The sequence below is a fragment of the Ascaphus truei genome, chromosome 22 (assembly GCF_040206685.1).
Source record: "Ascaphus truei isolate aAscTru1 chromosome 22, aAscTru1.hap1, whole genome shotgun sequence".
Taxonomy (NCBI): Eukaryota; Metazoa; Chordata; class Amphibia; order Anura; family Ascaphidae; genus Ascaphus; species Ascaphus truei.
The window spans coordinates 2,817,184-2,837,754 of record NC_134504.1 but is presented as its reverse complement, the minus strand read 5'-3'; the positions used below and the strand labels follow the sequence as shown (position 1 = coordinate 2,837,754).

The following is a 20,571-nucleotide window of genomic DNA, read 5'->3' as shown; positions in this document are numbered from 1 at the left end:
TGCAGTCTAAATATTTATTCTAAAGCTGTTTTCTGCGTGGTTAATTATTGGGGATGTGGAGAGCAGATGCTGCATTGTGTGAAATAAATCCTACCTCTGCAATCAGTCTTCCAGCTGCTGTAATAAGATTTGCTTTGAACAGGAGAAGCAGTGCATTTTCGCTACTGCTTAATCTGATTACATTTAGGCCAGGGGCAGTTTACTCCAGTCCTCAAGAGCTACCAACAGGTCAGGTTTTCAGGATATTCCTGCTCCAGCACAGGTGGCTGGCTGCTTGTTCGCACAGTGCACACCGAGGCGTGCACTGTGGCAGTCACTGGGACCGCAGCCTAAGGATCTGTTTTGCATTAAACAGGATTTTTGAACCTCACTGACTTAGATAATCACAGCGTCAGAGCATGTGTGTTACAAACAGCAGCGCTGACCCGGTCAGTGGAAGGGTTACTCCCGCAAACCACTAGAACGCAATAAAGTCGGTTTTCTGCTTCCCCGTGTGTACTGGATTTACAAGTATTGAGCACACTTAAATGTCCGGCTCATTCTATGGTTTTCACACACGGATACATTTCCAATCCCCCACCCGGTCAAAATGGGCTTGAAGCAAAGGGTGGCACGGTGTGCTCATTTGCATGTCATTTCCTAGAATCCCTTGCTGCAATGTATGCCGAGAGATAACAGGGATGGGCCAGATTGCAGACCTGGGCAACGTGAAGGTGCATTTTATTTAAGACTTTCTTTTTTTTTTTTTAAGTGGTAGACATTAAGTATTTCAGCAGACAGGATGTGACAGGGAGGTTAGTGATTAGGATGGAGAAGGACATTAGGAAACAGGAATGTTTGACCGGTAAATGAGACTGAGGATCATTAAGAGCTGAAGGGTATAATCCCACAAATCGGCCAGTTGAATTTGCTAGGAGCCTCGGACTAAGGAAGCGTTTATCAAGTGTTTTCTTTCCTCTTATCCAACCCCATCCTTATCAACCAATAAAGATATATGGGGGGCGAACTCTGTACAAGCGCTCGCTGATCACCCCGCAGGGAGCAGCCAGAGGAAATTACACCCTTCCCAAGTCTCGCCTGAAAAAAATACTTGTGGTATAGGCATCAGATTAAAAAAAAAAAAGTATCAATTACCCAGACGAGACCCCCAAGGTCACTGGGATTAGTGAACTTTGCTGCGAGAACGGGCTGCCTTGCGGTCTCTCATCCACCAGAATGCCACGGGAACCAGGCCCACAGAAAGACATTGTCACCGTAGCCAGGTGACAATGTGCCCAAGTAATTCCCCCTCCTATTCTGATACTGTAACTGTGTTCACTTCCTGCCCTTGCCACGTGCCCATGCTTTTCTGTAAGTGGCATGTGTGGGGTGGATGTCCCAGAAGGCACTAGGACACGGCCCATGTCTCCATACCTTGCAGCATGTAAATTGGTAGTTGGATTTCCTCCGCAACCATGAGAAACTATAGCATCTTTGCCTAATTTGCATGCAGCCTTCACCAGCTCACCACACAGGCTTTTCCGCTACGGTTTCCAATATCACAATCCTCCAGCGGCACTTGCGATTGGTCTAATCTGGTTTGCTCGGCCCATGGGGGTCTGTTGTATAATGTTTAATGAATACGACGAAAACCAGAGCACTATACTCACCAAGTCCCTTATGTGAGAGCGCACACGGACAGGGAATGTGGTCACTTCTATGGGCAATCTCCATTATGCACGGTATGGTGACACCAGCCACCTTGCGCGGGTGATATATATATATATATATATATATATATCCTCTGAAGAGAATGCATTAACCCCTTCCTGTCAGAGGGGATCAGGAAACTGGAAACAATTCAAATAACACAGGAATTTCTCAACACCTTGTTCTGCACCGAACACCCGCACGCCCACATTTCTGCTTTCACTTGCTAAAGAATCAGAAATTTTCTTGACACATTTTCTTTACGATTTTTTATTTTTATTTTTTTCTTTGTCTTTTGGATTTTTTTTTCTCTAAGTGGGAGATGAACAGCGTCTTTCTGCCATTTAAACATACACAGTATCAAGCGAGATTCGGTGTACTTTAGAAGTAGGGGGAGGGGAGAGGGAATTAGGCTGGGGCACAGAGAACAGAAGGGGGATAGTTAAGTGCAGCTCTGGTCAAATTCATATTGGTATCTTTACAATTTGGTAAACATCTCGAACATGGGGTTTTCCCAAAAGTCGTGTTACGTGCAAGCGCCAAAGAAGCATTTGATCACTACAAATGGTAATAAAACTTTGGGTTCAATTTATCCGGCAACTGCTAAAATATGGAGAAAAGAAAACAAAAATTTTTTTTGCAGGTGTTTTAAACTAACTTTTTACCTGGACAGATAAGAAAAATAATAAAAATAAATAATAAAATCACTCCATTGGTTAAAAATAAAAAACAGAACTACATTCAGTTTTACCCAAAACAAAAAATTCACAAAGACCTGGGTTTGCAAAATAATGTCGGAGTGATTGGAAATTCTGAAATGTACGACCCGACACGCCCGCTCTCCCCCCCCCCCCATCTCTCCCCCTCCCCCTTCCCATCTGTCCTGCCCCTCAAATCTCTCCCCCTCCCCCCACCCTCTCGCCCTTCAATGTGCAGGAGAAAAAAAATATATATATAACCTTAAGTCCACGTGTGTACAGCAAAATACTGCAAAACTACAAAACAAATGCATTAGGTAGGTATATTACTAGGACCTTTCCCAGCCAGGAGGGGACACTTTTGCAAGCCCCCCATCTGACAATGGAAGGGTACACAAGGCTAGCTGCCAAAAGATGTATGTTATAGCTATTGCCTCAGTTCCCTTTAAAGGAATATAATAAACTATTATTTTTTCCCCCGTTTTAATTTTCTTTTCTTCCTTTTCTTGAACCAGTCCACACCAAGCGCCTTATTACCACGCCACAACAATGTGCTCGGTACTTAAAAAGAAGTGATTTTGTTTTGTAAAAGCCAGCCCCCCTCCTGTACACGTCCGTGCGCCCCCCAGTGCGGAGGTAGCGGGTAGGAAGGGGTTACACAGCCTCAGGATCCACCAAAAAAAAAAAGTTCAGTTTATTTTTCTTTTTTTCTTTTTTTAATTGTGTTTGTTAAATTAAGTTTCTAAGGCCTCCTGTGTTATTTCAGTGCTGAACTACAAAGTATTTTTTGTTTATTCCACAGGGCCCATGTGAGAAGTCAGTGTCTGCTTTTGGCACCTTTTGATGGTTGCGTTTCGTAATTTGTGTTTTCGCTTCCGAAAAGGGGGAGGGAAAAAAAAAAAAGGAAAAATCCGCCGCGGTTCCTATTTTTGGTGGTCTTGTTCACTGGTGGCTGCCGCGGTTCCTATTTTTGGTGGTCTTGTTCACTGGCGGCTGCCGCGGTTCCTATTTTTGGTGGTCTTGTTCACTGGCGGCTGCTGCAGTTTGGGCGTCTACGTTAACCGCCATGACTAGGTTCTCTTGCTCATCTCCTTTAAGTCGCTTCAGCTCGGGCTGCTCCGCCTGGTCGCCGTTCTGACGCTTGGTTGGGAGGGAGGCGGAGGCAGATGCATGGGTGGCCAGCATATGCAGGGGACTGGCTGCAGCTGCAGGGGGGGAGGGAAAGAACAATATAGTGAGAGAGACTTTTCTACCAGTCCAACAACGTGCAAATGAGCACAGTGTTTATCTACCAATTTATATAAAATAATAAAAAAATAAGTGTGTCACTAACAAACATACGGAGACGAAAATGCGTCTCGGGAAGTAAATATGAATGTTCGGACGATCCCTTTTCTTGTTCGCTGGCGCTTTAAGCCTTTTTCTCGGGCAAACACGTCCAAGTCAGAACATGTCTCTTTTCTGGACTGCTTGGGACGAACGGGTCTGCGTGAGAGTCTGCGTGAGAGTCTGCGTGAGAGTCTGCGTGAGAGTCTGCGTGAGAGTCTGCGTGAGAGTCTGCGTGAGAGTCTGCTCTCGTGGGTAGGTCAGGTTCCACCAGTGAGCTGGAAACAGTTTGTTCCCCACGAGCAGAGCGGGGCTAGAAGTGAGATACTGGCTGGAGCGTGGACCTTCCACGTCTGTTTGTACATTGCGGCTTTCTGTGAGCGATTGTCAGGCGCACGCACGGAATTAGTGGTGAGAATGTGAAAGTAACTGGCTGAGTCTTCCAGAGATTTGGTATTTTTAGTGTACATGTGAAATACATGAATTGATCTTCTTATGACAAATTATAGGCATTTGTGTCTCTGCAAGGTTTCTATATATTTTTGTTTGTTTTCAGAACATAATTTTTCAGTATTTATAAAAACAAATCGAGGAATGTTGCATGCTAAAAAACCCAGACTATTTCCAAAACGTGTACACTGTAAAGCAGGCGCATGCAACTCCAGTCCTCAATTCCAAGACCAGGTTCTCAGGATATCCCTGCTTCAGCACAGGTGGCTCAGTGTCAGAAGCTGGGTTATCCTGAAAACCTGACCTTTTCGGGGGTGGGGGGTGGGGGAGACCAGATCAAAAACAAAAACTAATAATGCAAATAAACAATTGGATCTCACCTCTGGTTCCATTCCCTCGCCACTGCCAGGGGCTTTCAATCAGGGAGTAGCTGGTGTTCGCTGAAAGAAAGATGGGCTGCATTGTGGAATAGGATAACTTAACTGTCCGGGGTTGTGTAACTAATGTAGTGTGAACGTGACCCGGCTCTAGGTAAGACTGGCGGTGTCTTACTGAATACACGATATTCTGTGCAAGAACGTGCAACGCACAATGACCGCGTTTCAGCTCCTAGCCTCTCTTCTCGAGGCCCCCCTAATCACAGTGCTCCATTACCAAGGCACCCCCTCAACAGGACAGGCATACACATGACAGTCATACACCAGATAGAGACAGAAAGGCGAAAGCGCGCAGCACGCTCCAGCACGTAATGGCAAGAGATAGTAAAATGACAGTGTGTCATCATATTGTTGCGATTTATCTTGGACCCGCCTGTTTTACACTCGGGTTCAGTTGTCCTTATGGGTAAGTGTGGCTGTAATTAAAGGACAGTGTTCCTATTGGACATCTGTGCCACGTTATCACCGGGACCCACAGATCCGTGGATATTACAGGCTCCCCACTTACCTGTGGTGACGTGCCCCTGCAGCGCGGTGGTGATGGGCACAAGGTGCGTCCCGTTCTGTGTTACTGCTTTTATTGGAAGCTGGTGCTGACCCAGAGGTGCCTGGACTATGGTGACCGTCTGGAGGGGCGTGGAAGAGGAAGTCTGGATGATCCGACTCGCGGTACCGAGTGAAGGATGGCTGATCCGACTCGCGGTACCGAGTGAAGGATGGCTGATGGCAGGAATAGCTTCTACTTTCACTGCAAAGAGAAGCCAACAGAGACATTGGTTTGTGTAATCGAACACTATTAAGATACAAAACAGCAACTAAAAATCACTTGTGTGCTGCTTCGTTGTGTGCCGTGATGTGTTGTGTGCACCACACACTGCACTCCTAGCTGCTTTGTTGTTCGTGTATTCCAGCCCTCATGGGTAAGGTGCATCTCGGGGGTAACCTGCATCTGGTGGGTAACCTGCATCTAGGGGGGTAACCTGCATCTGGGGGGGTAACCTGCATCTGGGGGGTAACCTGCATCTGGGGGGGGGTAACCTGCATCTGGGGGGGGGTAACCTGCATCTGGGGGGGGTAACCTGCATCTCGGGGGGTAACCTGCATCTGGGGGGGTAACCTGCATCTGGGGGGGTAACCTGCATCTGGGGGGGTAACCTGCATCTGGGGGGGTAACCTGCATCTGGGGGGGTAACCTGCATCTGGGGGGGTAACCTGCATCTGGGGGGGTAACCTGCATCTGGGGGGGTAACCTGCATCGCAGGGGTAATTACGCTGCCTTTGACGTGCATGAACCTGGTTTTATTCTCAGTGTCGGCTCCTTGTGATTTTTATCCTGCTGTGCCTCAGGCACTGAAGTTTAGATTGTAAGCTCTTCGGAGGAGGGTCTGCAAAATACTATATAAAGTGCTGCGTATAATGGGATTCTGGTTGGTATTGCCTTATTGTACGACAGGTGTGTACCAAGCTGTAGGTTGCGATACCTTTTACTGGAACACGCCTAGCGATCTAGGGGCGAAATGAGTGCAGAGCTTCCCACAACCGCTCTCCAAGGACAAAAGTGCGCGCATCTTTACCCCAGTCATTGCAGCCTACCGGGCAGCGAGAGGGATACACAACGTGTTTACCCCAGTCATTGCAGCCTACCGGGCAGCGAGAGGGATACACAACGTGTTTACCCCAGTCATTGCAGCCTACCGGGCAGCGAGAGGGATACACAACGTGTTTACCCCAGTCATTGCAGCCTACCGGGCAGCGAGAGGGATACACAACGTGTTTACCCATGGAAAGGTCGCAACCAAGTCTTGCAAACGCTGGAAAGAGCCAGTGAATGCATCATTTGGTTGACAACGTTCCTCCCTGGGTATAACTTTGCCAATGGTCATGGCACGCGTTCACCAGTTACACCGGCAGCGGCAGCTAAACCTACCTTTCACTTCCTTGTGGTCTCCATTCTCTTGAGGCGCCATCTTGGGCTGGGCCATCATTGTGGCCTGCGTGAGCACCGTTTGCCCCGCTACTGTGTAGGTGTTGATGGGGGTTAAGCCGGTGACGTTGGTGACAGACACGGCTGGGATCTGGTGTACCACGTGCACGGTCTGCATGAGCGTTTGCTGGGACGTTGAGGTGGTCACTGGAGTTGCCACAGTGTATGTGACGGGTTTCATGTTCTGCGGGAGCTGGCGCTGCACAGTGATGAGGACTGGCTGGCCAGCGAGGGGTGACCCTATTTAGAGAAGGGAGATACGAGTCACATCGGACAGAGGTGCAACTTAATCCTCATTCCTTTCCCCAATAAATGACCTTGAAAGTGTGGTCAAATGTAATGCTATTTAACCCCTCAAGTTCCAGAGCAAAAATATTACCGTGGTGCTGAATAAAAACAACTTTCCTACAGCATCTCCCAAAATATTGAAAGGTTATAGAGAGGGGAGCCTTCAGATACCGGGCCAGGGAACCGCTCTGTGAAACCCCAGAATTCCCGGGAGTCTTTCTCCTGTGGCTTAGAAATGTTTATGTAAGGCAGTAACCGTGGTGAGCGGAGTCAACTTGGGAGAAGCCTCCCCAAAACAACCCAGCACCGGAGAGGGTCATCTTCTCCTGAACGTGAAATGGGGAGGTCCCCTTCACTCTTAGGTGGGGTGTGCCCCCACAAACTTCTCTTGGGCACCGTGTTTTCCACCCCGAACAGTTAATACGGTCACCACCAGAGGCTGAGCCTATGTATAACTTTGGAGAGGCGTAATGCGCTAGGCTCTTGTGCGCTGGTGTTTACCCATTGCATTTTTAGGCTATGCCAAATTCAGCAGGACAAAAAAACATGTTTCTGCTTCTAAAACGGCTAAATGCACAAATGTAAAACAAATATTATGCCATGTTCTTGTAGCTTTAAGGGTGCTGATCAGTACGTTACATAGACTGTGTAAGAGTGACACTGAATAAAGATGTACAAGTCCATATTCATTCAATGCTATTCATTTATGTTGATGCATTTGGAACATTCTGTGTGACATTAAAGTAACATTTAGGAAGAGGAGTCCCTGCCCAGCAGAGCTTACAATCTACGCGGTAAGTAGGAAGAAGTCACAGAGACAGTAGGAGGGTGTTCTGGTAAGTGTGTCTGCAGGGGGCCAAAGTCAGTGCATGAAAGCTATAGTATCAGCCAATGGAGCTGCCTATATGCTTTGTTACTGAGGTGTGTTTTAAGATATGTCTTAAAAAAGGTGGATAGAGAGGGTGCTAGTTGCATATTTAGGGGAAGGGCATTCCAGAGGTGTGGGGCAGCGAGTGAGAAAGGTTTAAGGCGGGAGAGGGCTTTAGATACAAAAGGGGTAGAGAGAGGAACGCAAGGAAGGGCAGAAGAGTGTATAGTGAGAGGTTAGAGTGAAATGTACAGAGGGGCAGGGGAGGGTATAATGAGATATTACGGTGAGATGTAAGGAGCGGCAGAACAGTGTATAGCCTTAAAAGTGAGGAGACGGAAGCCAGGAGAGGGATTTCATGAGGGGAGACGCGGAGACAGATTTAGGAAAGAGTAGAGTGATTCTGGCAGCAGCGTTTAGGATAGATTGTAGGGGAGACAGGTGAGAGGCAGGAAGGCCGGACAGCAGGAGGTTACAGTAATCGAGGCGGGAGGGAATGAGGGCCTGAGTCAGGGTTTTAGGCTTTGGTCCCGCTGCGTGCGTTCCTCACCAGCAGGGGTATCCTTTCCTAGCTGGTCCCAGTCCCCCCTCGCTGCACGGCTCACAACGTGCTGTGACGCGTCAGTCGCCAGGGGATGCAAGAAAATTGTGATCCCGAGCGGCGACACGTCACGTGGTGCGCTGATGAGCCTATCAGCGGCGGGAGCTGTCAGACAGCTTCCTACACAAGGTAGGAGGTGGTGTGTGTGTGTATCAGCGTGTGTGAGGAGGGCATTTGTGGTGGAAGGGGGAGGGAGCTGCTTACCTTCCAGCAGCCCGCAGCAGCTACCTCCTGCACCCCAGGAGACCGAGCCCGTGGAGGGAGGGGGGGGGGGTGGGAGTAGCAGGTCCCTCCGCTCAAACCACGCCCCCCCCTTCCGGCTCCCTACAGACCGCAAATCGCGGTCTGTGCCTGTCAGCGCGCCGTCTGTCTGCAGTGCGGGCGCGCTGACAGAGGGAGCGGGGCCTTAGCCTTAGAAGTAGAGGGACAGAGGAAAGGGCGTATCTTTCCAATTTTAAAATCGACAGGTTTTAGCTACGTTGTGAACGTGAGGGAAGAGTCAAATGTGACCCCCTAGGCAGTGTGCGTGTGATATTGGGTGTATGATAGTGCTGCCAGCAGTAGTGTAGAAGGGTGCAGTAGGGCCAGGCTATAGGAAGTATAAGGAGCTTCGTCTTTGTCCGTACCGGGAGATAAAGATGCTTGCACACTACTTCCTAGTTTAAAATAAAATATCTAAAATACAGCAGACATTGTTTGTCACATTTATATCCTGTTACACCTGCAAAGCAATGTTTTGGACCTGTGAACAATAAGGGATTTAGGGAACGGAAGTCTAGAGGGGGAAATAGTTTCTGAACGCAAGGATATTTTTGTTGCTTACTTTTTTGCCGTTCATGTTCCAAGCATTTGAGTCACTTTTTTTACATTAGCTGACATCTCCACGCTATATTACAGAATGTGCAATTCAAGCATTGATTTGCAATGTCTCACCTGGGGCGCTCTGTGCAAATCGCGCTTCCTGGATAACGGCTAGTTTTGGCTGGATGGTGGTAGGTTCGGGATCCAGAGGGACGGGGGACCCTTCCCTGGACAGGCTCTCTGGGGTCTGGACTCCGCTGGAGTGTGCGGATAAGACTCCAGAGTGATTCGGAGAAGCGGGTGCACTCCTGCGAGACACAGAGGTGGGAAGGTCAGCCCTTCACGAGCAGGAGAAATGGGTGAAAACATTTATTTGCCTTGGAATTCTCCCCTGAAAATGCGAAAGGTTTTCTGAATTGTCGAATATTTTAGCACTTTCGAATTTTCGTTCTCTCAGAACTTGATATCGTGTCAAATTCTTATTTTCTCCCGGTCTCTCTCCCTCCCTCAAATGGTCCAATATTCTTCCATTTCAACTTTTTTTTTTAAATTTGTGTGTGTGGTGGGTGGGGGGCGGGGGGGGGGGGGGATTGGGGGAGGGAGAAAGAGACATTTTAACATTTTCTCCAATTTCGATTATTCAAGGGGGAAAAAAAACAACAAAAAAAAAAAACCTAATGACAACTTTTCTGTAACCCCAACAAATGTGTAAACGAGTTGGGAATACATGAATTGGTTAAAAGTAGATGAACCTTCTCAGTGATCTACTACAAAGCAATGTGCCGTGATCCACTTTGCCGGCGAAAGAACCAAGACCTCCTCAAAATCCCAGGCCTTTCTAGACTGGTCATACCTATTCCCGCAGTCAGCTCGCGTCACAAGCGGCAGTAATAACCAATAGGAACGTTCTTAGCTTGTGTACATACGATAGGACTCAGATCCATGCAGCTACACACACTAACACAGCGACAGCTTAAATGCACTTGCAATACCAATATGTAACACACGAGGGAGCCGCCTGCATTGTGATAATCAGGAGCGATTGGGGTGTAGCTGGCACATATGCCTGGGATACATCAGCTCTGTGCGTCCCCATGTAACATGAATGTAAATAGGCACCCGGGGCATGGCACAGGCATGTAAATAATAGGAAGAGACGTGTGCACGCAAGCAGGATCTCCGAAAATCTCCTGCATTACTTTCCAGCAGCAATACCCAACACGAACGTACACGTTAGATTCCACCGCAATAAAGACTTCTATTCGGCTGTGGTATTAGGGCAGGGTGGGAAACTCTAGTCCTCAAGGGCCACCAACAGGTCAGGTTCTCAGGCTATCCCTGCTTCAGCACAGGTGGCTCAATCAGTGGCTCAGTTGAAGACTGCAAAACATGGTGCTGAAGTAGGGATCTCCTGAAAACCTGACCTGTTGGTTGCCCTTAAGGACTGGCGTTGCTCACGCCTGTATTAGGGCCCATGTCCCCATGCAATGTTTTGTCTGTCCGCAAAATGGCACCAAAGTAGAACCGACCCCTATATAATCGTGACCCGTTGTACCATGCAGGGCAGTGGGGGAAAAACCCGAATGTCACCCCCCTGCGTGCCTGCGACGACGCAGGAAGCCCGGAAATTGCCAGCATTTAAATGGTTATAAACCTATTTTAATTAAATGAGTCGTTCTCCCAGCAAAAAAATGATGGTCTTGAACCCACCACACCACTCCCTATTTATTATAAGCAGGGGGAATCCCGACGAGGACGCAACGCCGGCCAACGGGAAGCAGCGTGGTCATCGGACGCGGCTTCTTATTGGCCCGGGGGATTTAAATAACCAGGAAATACTGGCGCGACCGCTCCTGGTACGTCGGGGGTCCGTATTATTAGTGTGTGTGTGTGTGTGTGTTTGTATGTATGTATGTATGTGTGTATGTGTGTGTGTATATGTGTGTGTATGTGTGTGTATATGTGTGTGTGTGTATATGTGTGTGTATGTGTGCATGTATGTGTGCGTGTATGTGTGCGTGTATGTGTGCGTGTACGTGTTCGTGTACATGTGCGTGTATATGTGTGTGTGTATGTGTATGTGTGTGCGCGCGCGTGTGTGTATATGTGTGTGTGTGTGTGTGTGTGCGTGCGCGCGCGTGTGTGTGTTAGTTCGCGGATGTTACCGCTGCTCTGTTATTGGTTTCGAGTAAAATATTTTGTCCCCCTGTACCCGATGTTTCCGCTTACAATGTGTTTGGAAGGGTACGTTCCTTGGGGCCGGGCCCCCCTCACCTACTGCAGCAATGTATGTTTAGGCGCGTTATCTAACCCCTATTGTACTGCGCTACGCAATATGTTGGCATGTTATAAATAATAATAATAAAATAGAGACACACTGATCTCCACGAGTTACCTAAACCACAAAGGCGCCTCCTTCATAAAACGCAAGTCACAGCGTGTGCAGCGTCACTATACAGTGCGTCACGTCATGAGAGAGCGGCCCAGCGGCCTCCGTCTTACCTGGAAGAGAGGGGGCCCAAGGGTGTTCTGAAGCAGGGAACGCCCCGGGGCCTTCTTTTCCTAAACGCTTGCTCTATGAGCTTGCTCTCCGAGGCCGGATCTATCCTCCAGAACGAACCCTTGCCTGGCTCCTCCTGGGACCGTGGGACCTTGATGAAGTAGCGGTTCAGGGACAGGTTGTGACGGATCGAATTCTGCGAGACACAGAGGGGAGGAGGGAACACGGACACACGTTATGCTTACAAACAAAGAGGGGTCCGCCTGCCGAGATCGGCTCTCTGGCAACACGGACGCCCGAGCTAATATGTGATCTGCCAGACGACCCAGCACACAGTCACACAGTGACACAGTACACAGCACACAGTCACACAGCACACAGTGACACAGTACACAGTCACACAGTCACACAGTACACAGTCACCCAGTGACACAGTGACACAGTGACACAGTGACACAGTGACACAGCACACAGTGACACAGCAGTCACACAGTGACACAGCACACAGTGACACAGCACAGTCACACAGTGACACAGTGACACAGTGACACAGTGACACAGTGACACAGTACACAGTCACACAGCACACAGTGACACAGTGACACAGCACACAGTGACACAGCACAGTCACACAGTGACCCAGCACCCAGCGACACAGCACACAGTCACACAGCACCCAGCATTACAATGACACCGCTTATTATATCTTTTAATAAACACGTAAAAGATCTTTATCGTAGTGTCATATACTACAGCTTGGTAGAGTGACTGCAGTACCAGACTATAAAGTGTTTTGCGGCTCCGCGGCAGACAGGCCTGAAGCGCACAGCGAATTACTGCACTTTCTGGATACAAAGCCATTAAGCCACAATCCCCCGCAGAAGCCGCCTGTACCGGTGGAACGCCTATAATGTTAGTATCTGACGATCTGCTCTTCAGCTCTTGCTTCCGAGGTTACCATGGTAACCTGTGCTGGGCTCTGGGGAGAGCTTCATTTTAACCTCCCGGACACTCAATATTTACAACGCTGGTATCTCCTGAATGGAGCCGCTGATTTGCCAAATAAAAACCGCGTTGGAAATGGCAAAAGATCTATCAGGAAGTTTAAAAAGAAAGGAAGATGACCAGGGCGGTGGCTGCTTTATAACCCTGCAATGCATTCCTGGTCCCCCGCACTGAAGCAGTTCAGTGCCAAGTCAGTGATTCAGAGGACTTTAGGGGTGGACGTCTGGCTGCAGGAAGCCTGTGGAACAACGCACGATTCCACAGCTGGAATGAAATCCACAGGCCCCACACAGCCCATTAATCCACTCAAACACAGCACAGCCGGATAACGGCTGCAGCTCACAAGGAAACAAACACAGAGTACATGTGTTATTGCCTCTTGAAGCCCCTTAGGAAAAGAACACGTGATACGGAACACGCTCACACTGGAGTTGTGCAAATCTTTCCCAGGAGGTCAAAATTGTTTCATTTTTTTAGCCGGGGTTTAGTCCACATTGAGAAATACCCTAAAAACAAACGCTACATTTGCTTAATGCGGAAAATATAAAAAGGGGGCGCCCACCGTGTTACGCTCACTGCCTGGCGAGATTTCGTTGAACGCTTAGAAATTTGGCGACATTAACCCTTCTGCGAGGCCTGGCGAACGTTTCACAGCGAATCCAAACTGAGCACATTTTGCACTTAAACACACAAAAACACACACAAACACACACAAACACACACAAACACACACAAACACACACAAACACACACCACACGTAAGCCTGGGCTCTGTTGCTTATACAAGTTCTGCCCCACTAATTCATTGACCGATATTCTTCATTCACAGCCTCGTTATTACACTGGGAATGAATTGTATTATGCAGAGGTTGTTATAAAGTATTATGGCAAACATGTCCAGAAACCCCCCAGCAGCACAAGATGAGACTGTGCGATTCCCAGACACATTCTGTGAGGCCGAGCAGACTCCGCGTAAGATAAACACACAGATTTGTATGCAAACGGCATGTTTAGGAATCCGGAAATCGTGCCCAAAAAATGTTACTACAGTGAGGAGAGAGAGTCATATTTCCAGATTAAAAAGGAGGGTGCTTAATATCACTAATTACAGTTGCAGCTGCCCCTATTCTGGTACAGGAACCCACAAAAGCTGTGAAACCATCTTCAACTTGCTCAGGAAGGTTTCAGCTCCCCTGCTGTAAATGGGGTAAAATATTTCCTACTAAAAAGACCACTTCACAGCTCACATTAATAGGGGGGTCACATTAATAGGGGGTCACAGCATACATTAATAGAGGTTCACATTAATAGCGGTTCACATTTATAGGGGGTCACAGCTCACATTAGAGATTCACATTAATAGGGGTTCACATTAATAGGGGTTCACATTAATAGGGGTTCACATTAATAGGGGTTCACATTAATAGGGGTTCACAGCAAGCGATTTAGCAGTACAATTCATCCTACTGTAGGTCCTTTCGCCTAGCAAATTTTTAGTCAATCGATTGTCTGCCGAAAGCACAACAAATACCCCAGAATACACAATTCCAGCGGCTTTTGTAAAGCGCCAGCATCCAGGGGTAGCCAGAGGGCCGAGTTAAAGTGGGTTAGAGACACCGCAGTGGCCGCCATCTTTATTGGGCCCAGGAGAAAATACTTCTACTAGAAGATTTCTCGCAAACCTAAGTAACATATTGAATGAGCGTGGTGTCCCGGTCTGAACCGGCGTTTGTTTACTCTTGTTTCTCAGACTGGAAGCGACAGCGGGCGCCATGAGGAGGAAGTGATTGTGCGGAGGTTATTGATAAGACTTTCCGTGGGCGTTTGGCACACCTCTCCGTGCTAAAGTATCACAGAAGCACATTGTGGCGGAGACGAGTGTCTATACGCGGCGCACTATACCATAACCCCGCAGGGGGTTCATGCGTGGTTAATGATATAAGCATCTTCCCAAGCCAACACATTACCTGCACATTGAGGCCAGATATACTAAGCAGTGCTATTCAGCCGAACGGACCAGAGGGGTAACGAGTTATCAGGACGTTGGCCTTGGAAAGGCCATGAAGCATCGCCTAAATCAGGGGTGCACAAGTCCAGTCATCAAGGGCCACCAACAGGTCAGGTTTTCAGGATATCCCTGCTTCAGCAAAGATGGCTCAATCGATCTCTGGTTTAGCACAGGTGGCTCAGTCTTTGTGCTGAAGCTGGGATATACTGAAAACCTGACCTGTTGGTGGCCCTCGAGGACTGGAGCTGGCCCCCCTGCCCAAATTATACGACTAGACAGTGTTTAGCTGTGCAGGTGTCAGGCCTGAGCATTGGGAGATAGGCTCACCCCCACATATTCCTAACCCCACCGTGCGTGCGCACACCCAGGGGAAGAGAGCGGCAGGAGTTCCAGGCGTGCACGGCTCGGTGACAGGGCAAGATCAGAGAGACGATCCCAAGTGTAGGAAATAAAATACATCACATATTAGAGAACATTGGATCCTTTCGTGCAGTCTGACAATTTGGATGTGCGCGTGTTGGACCTACCTGAAACTCCTGAACTTTACAACAAGAGGATTCTGGGTAAAGAGAGACTGTGAGACTGTCACAGTGAACCAGCAAGGCATGGGTTAATGCTCCAAGGCAGGATTATGTGGGAGCAGTTACCCGGATACAGCTGCGAGAGAGCACGCGCAGGGAGAGAGAGAGAGCACGCGCAGAGAGAGAGAGAGAGCACGCGCAGAGAGAGAGAACGAGCACGCGCAGAGAGAGAGAACGAGCACGCGCAGAGAGAGAGAACGAGCACGCGCAGAGAGAGAGAACGAGCACGCGCAGAGAGAGAGCGAGCACGCGCAGAGAGAGAGCGAGCACGCGCGTAGAGAGAGCGAGCACGCGCGTAGAGAGAGCGAGCACGCGCGTAGAGAGAGCGAGCACGCGCGTAGAGAGAGCGAGCACGCGCGTAGAGAGAGCGAGCACGCGCGTAGAGAGAGCGAGCACGCGCGTAGAGAGAGCGAGCACGCGCGTAGAGAGAGCGAGCACGCGCGTAGAGAGAGCGAGCACGCGCGTAGAGAGAGCGAGCACGCGCGTAGAGAGAGCGAGCACGCGCGTAGAGAGAGCGAGCACGCGCGTAGAGAGAGCGAGCACGCGCGTAGAGAGAGCGAGCACGCGCGTAGAGAGAGCGAGCACGCGCGTAGAGAGAGCGAGCACGCGCGTAGAGAGAGCGAGCACGCGCGTAGAGAGAGCGAGCACGCGCGTAGAGAGAGCGAGCACGCGCGTAGAGAGAGCGAGCACGCGCGTAGAGAGAGCGAGCACGCGCGTAGAGAGAGCGAGCACGCGCGTAGAGAGAGCGAGCACGCGCGTAGAGAGAGCGAGCACGCGCGTAGAGAGAGCGAGCACGCGCGTAGAGAGAGCGAGCACGCGCGTAGAGAGAGCGAGCACGCGCGTAGAGAGAGCGAGCACGCGCGTAGAGAGAGCGAGCACGCGCGTAGAGAGAGCGAGCACGCGCGTAGAGAGAGCGAGCACGCGCGTAGAGAGAGCGAGCACGCGCGTAGAGAGAGCGAGCACGCGCGTAGAGAGAGCGAGCACGCGCGTAGAGAGAGCGAGCACGCGCGTAGAGAGAGCGAGCACGCGCGTAGAGAGAGCGAGCACGCGCGTAGAGAGAGCGAGCACGCGCGTAGAGAGAGCGAGCACGCGCGTAGAGAGAGCGAGCACGCGCGTAGAGAGAGCGAGCACGCGCGTAGAGAGAGCGAGCACGCGCGTAGAGAGAGCGAGCACGCGCGTAGAGAGAGCGAGCACGCGCGTAGAGAGAGCGAGCACGCGCGTAGAGAGAGCGAGCACGCGCGTAGAGAGAGAGAGCACGCGCGTAGAGAGAGCGAGCACGCGCGTAGAGAGAGCGAGCACGCGCGTAGAGAGAGCGAGCACGCGCGTAGAGAGAGCGAGCACGCGCGTAGAGAGAGCGCGCGATTGAGCACGCGCATAGAGAGAGAGCGAGCACGCGCATAGAGAGAGAGCGAGCACGCGCGTAGAGAGAGCGCGCGATTGAGCACGCGCATAGAGAGAGAGAGCACGCGCATAGAGAGCGCGCGATTGAGCACGCGCATAGAGAGCGCGCGATTGAGCACGCGCATAGAGAGAGCGAGCGCGCGATTGAGCACGCGCATAGAGAGAGCGAGCACGCGCATAGAGAGAGCGAGCACGCGCATAGAGAGAGCGAGCGAGCACGCGCATAGAGAGAGAGCGAGCACGCGCATAGAGAGAGAGCGAGCACGCGCATAGAGAGAGAGCGATCACGCGCAGAGAGAGAGCGAGCACGCGCAGAGAGAGAGCGAGCGCGAGAGCGAGCGTGAGAACGCGCAAAGAGAGAGAGAGCGAGCACGCGCAGAGAGAGAGCACGGGCAGAGAGAGCGAGCGAGCACGGGCAGAGAGAGCGAGCGAGCACGGGCAGAGAGAGCGAGCGAGCACGGGCAGAGAGAGCGAGCACGGGCAGAGAGAGCGAGCGAGCACGGGCAGAGAGAGCGAGCACGGGCAGAGAGAGCGAGCACGGGCAGAGAGAGAGCGAGCATGCGCAGAGAGCGCGAGCACGCGCAGAGAGAGCGAGCACGCGCAGAGAGAGAGCGAGCACGCGCAGAGAGAGCGCGCAAAGAGAGAGAGCGAGCACGCGCAGAGAGAGAGAGCGCGCGCATAGAGAGAGAGCGCGCGCATAGAGAGAGAGCGCGCGCATAGAGAGCGCACATAGAGAGAGAGAGAGCGAGCACGCGCAGAGAGAGAGAGAGCACGCGCAGAGAGAGAGAGCGAGCACGGGCAGAGAGAGAGAGCGAGCACGGGCAGAGAGAGAGAGCGAGCACGGGCAGAGAGAGAGAGAGCGAGCACGGGCAGAGAGAGAGAGAGAGCGAGCACGGGCAGAGAGAGAGAGAGAGCGAGCACGGGCAGAGAGAGAGAGAGAGCGAGCACGGGCAGAGAGAGAGAGAGAGCGAGCACGGGCAGAGAGAGAGAGAGCGAGCACGGGCAGAGAGAGAGAGAGCGAGCACGGGCAGAGAGAGAGAGAGCGAGCACGGGCAGAGAGAGAGAGAGCGAGCACGGGCAGAGAGAGAGAGAGCTAGAGAGAGAGAGAGCTAGAGAGAGCGCGCATAGAGAGAGCGCGAGCACGCGCATAGAGCGCGAGCACGCGCATAGAGAGCGAGCACGCGCATAGAGAGCGAGCACGCGCAGAGAGAGCGCGCAAAGAGAGAGAGCGAGCACGCGCAGAGAGAGAGAGCGAGCGCATAGAGAGAGAGAGAGCGCACATAGAGAGAGAGTGCGAGCACGCGCAGAGAGAGAGAGAGCACGCGCAGAGAGAGAGCGAGCACGCGCGTAGAGAGAGCGAGTACGCGCGTAGAGAGAGCGAGCACGCGCGTAGAGAGAGCGAGCACGCGCGTAGAGAGAGCGAGCACGCGCGTAGAGAGAGCGAGCACGCGCGTAGAGAGAGCGAGCACGCGCGTAGAGAGAGCGAGCACGCGCGTAGAGAGAGCGAGCACGCGCGTAGAGAGAGCGAGCACGCGCGTAGAGAGAGCGAGCACGCGCGTAGAGAGAGCGAGCACGCGCGTAGAGAGAGCGAGCACGCGCGTAGAGAGAGCGAGCACGCGCGTAGAGAGAGCGAGCACGCGCGTAGAGAGAGCGAGCACGCGCGTAGAGAGCGCGAGCACGCGCGTAGAGAGAGCGAGCACGCGCGTAGAGAGAGCGAGCACGCGCGTAGAGAGAGCGAGCACGCGCGTAGAGAGAGCGAGCACGCGCGTAGAGAGAGCGAGCACGCGCGTAGAGAGAGCGAGCACGCGCGTAGAGAGAGCGAGCACGCGCGTAGAGAGAGCGAGCACGCGCGTAGAGAGAGCGAGCACGCGCGTAGAGAGAGAGCGAGCACGCGCGTAGAGAGAGAGCGCGCGATTGAGCACGCGCATAGAGAGAGAGCGAGCACGCGCATAGAGAGAGAGCGAGCACGCGCATAGAGAGAGAGCGAGCACGCGCGTAGAGAGAGCGCGCGATTGAGCACGCGCATAGAGAGAGAGCACGCGCATAGAGAGCGCGCGATTGAGCACGCGCATAGAGAGCGCGCGATTGAGCACGCGCATAGAGAGAGCGAGCGCGCGATTGAGCACGCGCATAGAGAGCGAGCACGCGCATAGAGAGAGCGAGCACGCGCATAGAGAGAGAGCGAGCACGCGCATAGAGAGCGAGCACGCGCATAGAGAGAGAGCGAGCACGCGCATAGAGAGAGAGCGATCACGCGCAGAGAGAGAGCGAGCACGCGCAGAGAGAGAGCGAGCGCGAGAGCGAGCGTGAGAACGCGCAAAGAGAGAGAGAGCGAGCACGCGCAGAGAGAGCGAGCGAGCACGGGCAGAGAGAGCGAGCGAGCACGGGCAGAGAGAGCGAGCGAGCACGGGCAGAGAGAGCGAGCGAGCACGGGCAGAGAGAGCGAGCGAGCACGGGCAGAGAGAGCGAGCGAGCACGGGCAGAGAGAGCGAGCACGGGCAGAGAGAGCGAGCACGCGCAGAGAGAGCGAGCACGCGCAGAGAGAGAGCGAGCACGCGCAGAGAGAGAGCGAGCATGCGCAGAGAGAGAGAGAGCACGCGCAGAGAGAGCGCGCAAAGAGAGAGAGCGAGCACGCGCAGAGAGAGAGAGCGCGCGCATAGAGAGAGAGCGCGCGCATAGAGAGAGAGCGCGCGCATAGAGAGCGCACATAGAGAGAGAGAGCGCGAGCACGCGCAGAGAGAGAGCGAGCACGCGCAGAGAGAGAGAGAGCACGCGCAGAGAGAGAGAGCGAGCACGGGCAGAGAGAGAGAGCGAGCACGGGCAGAGAGAGAGAGAGAGCGAGCACGGGCAGAGAGAGAGAGAGAGCGAGCACGGGCAGAGAGAGAGAGAGCGAGCACGGGCAGAGAGAGAGAGAGCGAGCACGGGCAGAGAGAGAGAGAGCGAGCACGGGCAGAGAGAGAGAGAGCTAGAGAGAGAGAGAGCTAGAGAGAGAGAGAGCTAGAGAGAGCGCGCATAGAGAGAGTGCGAGCACGCGCATAGAGCGCGAGCACGCGCATAGAGCGCGAGCACGCGCATAGAGAGCGAGCACGCGCATAGAGAGCGAGCACGCGCAGAGAGAGCGCGCAAAGAGAGAGAGCGAGCACGCGCAGAGAGAGCGCGCAAAGAGAGAGAGCGAGCACGCGCAGAGAGAGAGAGCGAGCGCATAGAGAGAGAGAGCGCACATAGAGAGAGAGTGCGAGCACGCGCAGAGAGAGAGCGCGAGCACGCGCAGAGAGAAAGCGCGAGCACGCGCAGAGAGAGAGCGAGCACGCGCAGAGAGAGAGAGCGAGCACGCGCAGAGAGAGAGAGCGAGCACGCGCAGAGAGAGAGAGAGCGAGCACGCGCAGAGAGTGAGAGCAAGCGCAGAGAGAGCGCGAGCACGCACAGAGAGAGAGCATGCGCAGAGAGAGAGAGAAAGCATGCGTAGAGAGAGAGAGAGAGCATGCGCAGAGAGAGAGAGCATGCGCAGAGAGAGAGAGAGCACGCGCAGAGAGAGATGCAGTGCTCATAAAAGATTTCAACTTTGAGCACAGGTCTGTGACAGCCTCGCCTTTATATACAGTGTGTGCGCGCCATGGGTGGTGACACACGTATTGAACTGGCAGTTTATCCAGCAGTTAGCGGTTATATTCTATATAAGTTGATGTTGTTCAGGACAGGCTTTCTGTTTTTGGGTGTGTGGCCCTGGGAAGCCGCCCCCAAAAGGATGTAAAGTGCAGTGTGCAGGATATTCCCAGCATGCTCTGCAGATCTCTGGTGACGCGAGAACCTCGCAGCCGGTGAGCGCGTCTGTCAGCACACGCTGCCTTGCCTGATTCACTGCAAGCTCAGACACACCGAGGGGAGGGGAAGAGGTCTTAATTAGGAAGTGACAACATTTCCTGAATTACTTCAT

At 52.2% G+C, this 20,571-nt stretch overlaps 1 protein-coding gene across 2 annotated transcripts in view; it reads right to left on the bottom strand.

Annotated features, from left to right (window-relative positions):
- Positions 1-1,930: 1,930 nt before the first annotated feature.
- FOXK2 (forkhead box K2) overlaps positions 1,931-20,571 on the bottom strand; it is a 62,537-nt gene continuing 43,896 nt past the window's right edge. For both annotated transcript variants that reach the window (XM_075579649.1, XM_075579650.1), the window contains exons 5-10: positions 11,645-11,838; positions 9,275-9,450; positions 6,528-6,824; positions 5,109-5,348; positions 4,544-4,603; positions 1,931-3,592 (exon numbers count right to left, since the gene is read on the bottom strand). In XM_075579649.1, coding sequence (XP_075435764.1) covers positions 3,393-3,592; positions 4,544-4,603; positions 5,109-5,348; positions 6,528-6,824; positions 9,275-9,450; positions 11,645-11,838 — 1,167 coding nt within the window. In that variant the 3' untranslated portion in view covers positions 1,931-3,392. The remainder of the gene's footprint in view (positions 3,593-4,543; positions 4,604-5,108; positions 5,349-6,527; positions 6,825-9,274; positions 9,451-11,644; positions 11,839-20,571) is intronic.